This window comes from Mesocricetus auratus, unplaced genomic scaffold (assembly GCF_017639785.1).
Source record: "Mesocricetus auratus isolate SY011 unplaced genomic scaffold, BCM_Maur_2.0 Super-Scaffold_100022, whole genome shotgun sequence".
Taxonomy (NCBI): domain Eukaryota; kingdom Metazoa; phylum Chordata; class Mammalia; order Rodentia; family Cricetidae; genus Mesocricetus; species Mesocricetus auratus.
Genome location: NW_024429203.1, coordinates 32,973,903 through 32,982,248, shown reverse-complemented (window position 1 = coordinate 32,982,248; position 8,346 = coordinate 32,973,903). Strand labels below are relative to the sequence as shown.

At 43.3% G+C, this 8,346-nt stretch overlaps 1 protein-coding gene across 2 annotated transcripts in view; it reads left to right on the top strand.

Moving 5' to 3' along the window:
• Positions 1–2,947: 2,947 nt before the first annotated feature.
• Dmxl2 (Dmx like 2) overlaps positions 2,948–8,346 on the top strand; it is a 111,994-nt gene continuing 106,595 nt past the window's right edge. Inside the window, exon 1 of one of the 2 annotated variants that reach the window (XM_040729786.1) lies at positions 2,948–3,172. In XM_040729786.1, coding sequence (XP_040585720.1) covers positions 3,086–3,172 — 87 coding nt within the window. In that variant the 5' untranslated portion in view covers positions 2,948–3,085. The remainder of the gene's footprint in view (positions 3,173–8,346) is intronic. The other variant, XM_040729787.1, reaches the window with a different exon arrangement.

The window sequence follows — 8,346 nt, the reverse complement described above, 5'->3', positions numbered from 1 at the left end:
TAGCTAAAACGCCTTCTGAGATATTGTTGCTAAGTAGCTGTTCTTCCTAAAACACCGACTTCTATAACACATCCTCCATTTTCTTCTATAATTTGACATTTGATAAAAAGTCAAATATAGTGTTAGAATTGCTTCAAATACAGTGTTAGAATTGCTTCAAACTGTTTCTTTGCTATTCTTTCAAGTATTTACTAAAATTTGTTTTGTTTTTTGAAACAGGGTTTTTCTGTGTAGCCCTATCTGTCCTGAAATTTGCTCTGCAGATCAGGCTGGCTTGGAACTCAGAGATCTGATGCTTCTGTCCCCACTTCCCCCAGTGCTGGAATTAAAGATGTGTGTCACCACCGCTTGGAAGGAAATCTTTATCTACAGGAATTAAACTTTCTTACACAGGAATTTATTGTATTTAATGGCTTTATGCAGTTTTTAGAGATACATGCTACGCCTGTATGTGCAACAGAGGAAGTTGCTGTGATCAAGGTACAGCATTAATGTATATTTTCATGGTTATTCATGTATAACTTGAAACTTCATTGATTATGATTATTTTTTTGTTTTACTATCTGTTATGTTTTTAATATGCTTCTTTCTTAAGCCATGTAGCTTCCATTTTTATTCATGGTCTTTCACTAAATATGCAGAATCAATGATTTCCCAGACTTAAGCAAATTACACATAGTGTCAAAACATAGAATTAAAAAGGCAGAAATGACAAATTTACCATGGGATTTATTTCTTTTTTAGACAGGAGCTGAGTATGTATTCTGCACTGCCCTGGAATTTACTATGTAGCTCAGGCTAGCCTTGAACTTTAAGCAGTACTACTGCCTCAGGCTCTGAAGTGCTGGGAATTTTAGGTATGAGCTACCACGCCTGGGAGTGTGCTGTTATTTATCTTCAGCTGTAAGTATTACAATTCTAGTTCTATGGGATATTAAATGCTGACTTGACCTGAAATATCTGTGGAATCTAGTAAACAAGCATATAGCACAAATAAACACATTATTGTTGTGTATGTGCTATGTGTGTCACAGAGGAGGAAGCCTCAAGGTGTTTGGAAGGTAGTCAAGGTGACGTTTGTCAGGGCAACAAGGGGAGGAAGGCATTCAAGGGAGTACAAAGAGCATGAGCAAAGTCAGGGAAGCATGGAAACATCATCATCATCATCATCATCATCATCATCAACAACAACAACCTCCCACAAAACCTACAATGCTCTGGAGAGAGCATTAATTCCGAGGGGCTGGGGATTATTGGGTAATAGAACAGCCTGAGAAAGATTAGACAAAGCCAGATTGAATGGGATTGTCAGACAAGCTGAGCAATGTGGAGCTACCACAGTTTTTAAAACAATTTATTCATTTTTGTTTAATGTGTATTAGTGTTTTTGCCTGCATGTATGCCTGTGTGACTCCCAAACTGGAGTTAGAGACAGTTGTGAGTTATCATGAGGGTTCTGGGGCTGAGCCATCTCCCCTGCTCCCCTGCTCCAGATTTTAAGCAGAAGAAATTTCTCTGGACTGCTGGGACATGGATCATGAACCTCAAAAAGGAACGGATGGTTGGAGGTGGGGGTGACTTTAATGTCTGGGTGTTTATGCCACTAAATGAAAAGGGATGTACTTTAAGTCATTGGGAATTATTTGATTACTCCTGCTGCTTTTCACGGAACAGTAACCAACCATTCCAAATCTGCCCCCATTCTCCCCCACCCTTGGCTTAACGTTTGGTTGTGCTGCACAGTCACCTTCCCAAAGCAGCTCTGATAATAAATTTCAGCTCAGAAGTAGCTGATAGCTTTCACAACATACAGAACGAGATCTGGGCAAAGATTCCCTTCTGGGTGCCTTTATTTCTTGTAACCTTCACTTTCTTTCCCTAACTGGTATACCTGCCTCAAGATTTAGATAAGTTTAATGCCTTTAACTCCCCCTAGCCATTTCACTTTCTAGGTCCCACTAATTTTCTCTATTGTAATGCAGCATTTCTAGTTGCCCTGTAGCATGTCAAAATTATGTCCTCAAAGGACTCCCTCCCAGCTCCTTAGTCAACACATTGTTCTTCCTCTTTTGTGGCCTCATCGATCTTTGTATCTGTCGTAACATTTCTGGTGCATGTCTGGGTTTAAAATTTTTCCTCATTAACCCTTGTTCCTTGTTTCTTCTCTCTAGCCTGAACTAAAAAAAATTCGCAACGAATCGACCTGGAGCAGGGATCTGATTTCAATTTAAGCAGACACAGTCTGGAAAAGCAGGCGATTCCGTGACTTCATGACATCACTCGCAGGAGGAAAATATCTGTACAGAGGAATCACAGGTCTCTAGGGGGACGCGTGAGAAAGAGTATGAGCAAACATTTTGCCGTCGGGGGAGTGCAGCTTGCCCCAAAGGTTGTAAGATGCCGGGTACTTTAAAACAGACAGAAGGACCCTAAGACCGTGGGATTTCCCAGTGATGACAGTGTCCTTCCCCTGAGGTCAGACGCGCTGACCATTACGCACTGTCCTCGAAAGAGGCTTAAACACACCACAAAACACGCTTGCCCCCTGGCCCCGCCCCCCGGAGGCAGGGGCCATGGCCTCAGAGGGAACTCCCGCACGTCTGCGCGCGCAACCAGCACAGAGGGTCCGCGCGACGCGGCGCGCGCAGTTGCCCTGGGGACAGTGGTGCGCGCACGCGCGGCGCCGAGAGCGCGGCTGCGAGTGAGCGTCCTTCTCCGCGTCGCGTCCCCGCGCCGGGCGTGCGCCGGCCTCTCCCTTTGCGCGCGGCGTGACGGGCCGCACGCGCCCCGCTTGCGCGCTCCCAGGCGGCGCCCCCGCCTCGCACGCGCCGCGGCCCTGCGCCCGCACTGTGCGCCGGTGCGGCAGGCCGTGGGAGCATCCGGGCATTTCCGCAGCCGAGCGGCGGTCGGGCGGCGGCGGCGGCGGCGGCGGCGGCGGCGGCCGGAGCCTCCCATGGCCGGGCGGCGTCGGGCAGGCGATAGGCGAGTCGGGCGCTGAGTCCCGAGGACGCACAGGAAGCGGCTGCGGCGGGGCGCGGGGCTAGTCCTCCTCTGGTCCACAGCTCGGTCCAGCCGGGATCCGGAGATGCATCTGCATCAGGTCCTCACCGGGGCTGTCAACCCTGGAGACAACTGCTATTCCGTGGGCAGCGTCGGGGACGTCCCCTTCACGGTGAGCAGGGCCGGGGCCTCCCGTAGGGCTGCGAGCCGCGGCGGGCCCACCCACGCCCCCTCGGTTCTGGGCTTCGCGGGGAAGGATGAGGAATCGCCGCCCTCGTCCGCCCTGTGAGCGTGCCGGTGGCAGAGCTGGAAGGTTCGGGGCAGCCCCTGGGTCTGCGGTGCCGGGAGGTAGTTGCAGCGGCCGTAGCCCGGGGCGGTTTCCACCTGCTCCTGGCTGGCAGCGAACGGTCTTGGTGTGGGACGTGGTGGGGTGTGGAGGCGACGCTGCGCCCTGGCTTCCCTACCAGCCTGCGGCTTTAAACGCGCCCTCTGGATCTCCCAAGGCAGAATCTTAGCACAGGGGAATAGAAAAATCCGCTCTATTCCTGAAAGAGTTAGAATGGAAATCACCTTTCCACGAGTGGCCTATCTTATCTAGCGCAAGGTTGCGTTTTGGTAATCCTTTTAGGTAATACCTTAATCTTTGTAAGCTAGTTTTTTTTTTTCAACCTGAAGTCATGTATACATTTGATGACTTTTTTCTTGGGCGTGTGATAAAGATGTATGTAAACATAACGTTTTGGAAACTAGTCCCTACCTTCACGACATAGACGTGTTTCTCAACCAGATGGGATTCATCAGCTCTTTTTTGATTTTGTTAAAATCAAGCTCTCCTAGAGATTGTTTTATAAGACTCACATGGATTAATGAGTTTTTTAAAATTAAATTTATACATGGTCCTTCTTAGAAGGACTTGTATTAGTGAGACCTCTGTTAAGTACATGTTGCTAAGTCATTATGCTTAATAAAATTGGATATTGCTTAATAATATACTTTTTGGATAACGGAAACCATTTGATCTGATGTCTATTTTACAGCAGCATGTTTTTAAAACTGCAGAACAAATTCCAGCAAAACTGCAGAATCATTATGTAGCAGTGCATTCTGGAACACTTTATTTGCTTTTAATGTTCCGATTCATTAAAAATAACCCGATAAGGTTGCTTCTGGTCCTCATTAATTTTTATATGTAGTCAGTTCGTCTTTGTTCTATTTTTGAAAGAATCCTTTAAAAAACACGGTCGCTTGACCTACTGTTTTGTCACTGTAACTGGTAGTGTGTTTGGTGTACATGTGACTTAAAACATCAATATGGGGCTCCATGAGATGGCTCGCTAGGTAAAGGTGCCTGCTACCAAACTAAAGACCTGAATTCAATCCCCTGTGGCTCACATGGTGCAAGGAGAGAACAAACTCATTGCAGGTTGCCCTATGACCTCTGTATGCCTCTTCCCTACAATGAAAATTGTTAAAAAAATACTAGCATAGAATGAATGCTGGTCTTTAAGTATGTGGAGACTGTTCGGAGAATAGAGGAAAAAAATAATTTTGTGTCTTTTAGTGTATAGAGAAGGAGGAAGTCCTTAGAATCAGAAGAATGGTTTCCTTCAAGAAGTAAATCTGTACTTTTGATTATGGGTATTTCCCCTCTATGGGGTGATGGTAGTTTACTGTGTCTGTTTAAAATGAAGCATTAGCTGGGTGTGATGACACACACACCTGTAATCTAGTCCTTAGGTAGTAGAGGTAGGGGTCTGTATCTTAAAACAAGCAAAACAAAGCACAAATAGTGCCCTATTATCTCCCCGCAGAGCTGGTTTGCAGACTTCAACTAGCTTCTGCCTGGAAAGGCCACTGTGAGAACTGTCTGTGCTTTGCAGGTGTGGGTATGCCACAGGCCATTATGTGTCCATAGTTTCCACTTTAATTTATCCTATCACCACATCCAGCTGACTGTGCAATGTCTTTCAGATTTACCCCTTTGAATGTCTGTAGTCACCACCTTGTTGGAGAACCAACCTTGTGTTCATATGAAAGCTTCCAAATGGGATTCCTTCTACTTACCTCAGTGCTTCAGTTCTGTTTCTCGTGGCTGCTAGAATACTTTTCTAGTTATTGTTTCATCATATCACTTTTCGATTGAGAATATATAGTTGTTCCTTGTAGCCAGGTTAAGGAATCAGTCAGATGTCTTGCTATCTTTCACTTTGACTCTGTCTGCTTCTCACATTGTCCCCTCTGTTGCAGTAATCTTACTATAGCCTACATTAAAAACATTTATTTTGTTTTAAATTATGTGTCTTTTTGTATGTTTGTGTGTGGATCTGTACAGGCGAGTGCGGGTGCCCTTGGAGGCTAGAGGGGTCAGATTCCCCTGGAGCTGAAGTTACAGGGAGTTGTGAGCTACCTGGCATGGCTGATGGTAACAACCCAAGTCCTCTGCTCTTGACCACCAAGCTGTCCCTCCAGCCTTGTAGACTACATATTTATAGTCATCAGGACAGCCTTGCTTATTAGCTTCTAACTAAAACTGAAAATTTATTTGGTTTAGGATAACTGTCTGTGACAATGTTATTTTTGACCCTCTGGCAAGTGCAGTTACAGATCTACTTTGCACACCTTTCATTTTAGTATCTTAATTATGCATGCCACGCTCCAGTTATCTTGCTGTGAACTAGAAATGATTTTGGCATTACGAAAACATATTTGCTTAAAGATGCAATAATAAAGTGTTTTTAAGCACTCCAGAATCAACTAACAGATACCTCTAATAACTGTATATGTAGTAAAAATAAAACTACAGAAAATGAAGTTTCTTTATATAGAGCATGTCAGTTGAGTTTATAATAGTCTGAGAAAAAAAGCCTTCAGTTCTGGATCAGGTGACTAGAGGGGTGCTAGGCATGGCTGGAATGAGTCTTGTGACTATTCATTTGATGGGCTTTTCTCAGAAGTTTCCTTAACAGAGAGCCTGCCCTGATCCATCTGTGCATTTGCAAGCTTGAGCTGTGTGTGTGTGTGTGTGTGTGTGTGTGTGTGTGTGTTTACTAGACATGGATGGTATAGAAAGAATGACTGCTTTGCAGCTAGCCAATGGTTCTTAGTTGATTTGTTGCCTGATACCTTGAGAACCTGTACAAAATAGAGTAGATAATTTACTTAAAACCTATAAACTGAAAGAATTAGAAGAATAGACTTGTTCTAAGAAGATTTTCAACCCTTAAGACATTGTATGTAATAATGGGAAAATAGAGTACTGTGTATTTCACTGCACATAGTGGAGGGGCTTGGTTGGCTATGCTCTAAGTGGCTGCTTGGTGATGTCATGATGTCCCAGCTTGGCTCTATGGACATGGTGGCCCAGTTTGTAGTGGGTGTCCCAGTGATGGGTGCCATTTCCTTGGTGACTGTGAGCTGTGGTGGTTTTCATTTGTGTTGTCAGTTGACAGCAGCTTTCTTTTTTCTTTCATCATTCATTGTGAGTTTGTAAATATCATTTTAAATGACTTTTTTTGTATACTATTTTAAAGCATCACCTTTTTTATCTGTTCTTTTAGTGTAGTTTTAGACATAGTTATTCTGAAATAAGTTAGATCCTGGGTAGCACAGGGGTACTCTACTGTGTCTTCACTTTATTATATTAATGTTGAAGTAAGTAAATTATCTGATGCTTTTAAAGCTATATATCCCATGTCTATTACTTTCTTGAAAAATAGACCTCTAAATATTAAATTATTAAAATAGTGGTGATACATGATGCTTATTAATATAATTTTAAAATTTTGTCATCTGTCCTTAGAGAGTTCTATGTATATTCCCTCCCTCCCTCCCTCCCTCCCTCCCTCCCTCCCTCCCTCCCTCGCTCCCTCCCTCCCTCTCTCTCTCTCTTTCTTTCTTTCTTTCTTTCTTTCTTTCTTTCTTTCTTTCTTTCTATTTTGGTTTTTCAAGACAGGGCTTCTCTGCATAACTTTGGAGCCTATCCTGGCACTCACTCTGTAGACCAGGCTCTGCCTGCCTCTTCCTCCCGAGTGCTGGGATTAAAGGAGTGGGCCACCATTGCCCGGCCTCCTATGTGTATTTTTTAGATGTATAGGGCAATTGATGTTATTTCAGCTTCACATAAATTTAACACCTTGATAGAATTTTGCAAAATTAGTCATTTCCATTGTTAAGGAGTTTATATTATTGGTGTATTAAACATGATGAACATGAGTACAAATAGGAAGACAAGAGCGTGTATAGGTTGGGAAGATTAGTTTTAGGGCTTTCCAAAGGCAAAAACAACAAAAGCCAAGGCTGGAGTAATGCAAAGGCTGAATATCAAGCAAGTTCTCTTCATGTAGGAATTTTTGTCTTGTCAGCCACAGAGTTTCATTAAGTAGCAAATATCCTTAGAATGTTGAAAAATACAATCTACAAATGTTAGTCACAACTTTTTGTTGTTGTTTTCTTGAGATAGGGCCTTGCTGTCTAGGTTAGACTGAATTTGAATTTGTGACCTTTTTCCTCTGCCTCTGGAGTAGTGGAATTGTAGTATAGACATGTACCACCATGTTTGGCCTGCAATTAAAAAAATAAACTAATATACCACTAAAAGGTTGGTCTGAATGAAAATTGTTCTTTTAAGAATTAGAAGATAGCTGCGTGTTGGTGGCGCACGCCTTTAATCCCAGCACTCGGGAGGCAGAGACAGGTGGATCTCTGTGAGTTCGAGGCCAGCTTGGTCTACAGATCGAGTTCCAGGACAGGCTCCAAAACAATACAGAGAAACCCTGTCTCGAAAAACCAAAAAAAAAAAAAAAAAAAAAAAGAATTAGAAGATAGGGGCCGGAGAGATGGCTCAGCAGCTAAGCCCTTGGACAGTCCTTCCAAAGACCCAGGTTCAATTTTATATGGCAGGTTACAACTGTCTGTAACTACAGTCCCAGGGGACCTTGTCTATCCTCTACCAGCACCAGGCATGCAGATGGTGCACAGACATATATCTGTGTAGCCAAAACACCATACACATAAAGATAAATTAAAAAACAAGAAGTTAGAAGTAGTGTTATATGTTCTCTTTCCTAGCAGTTAGATATGTTTTAACTCTACTGTAGAGTAATATTTTAGTTTTAGAATTACGGCAATATTGTAATTATCAACCTGCTTATACATTTAGCATGTTTGTTGAATGCATAGATGTGTTGGACTCTTGAGATGAAAAAAACCCAAAGGGTATAGCCCTGACTCAAGGGAGATAACCAGGGAACTGTAGAACTTAGAAATTTAATAGGGGAATTAAGTACATTAACCACAGCTGACCAGCTGCGTGGCATTATTAGGCAATTATTATTATTGTTGTTGTTA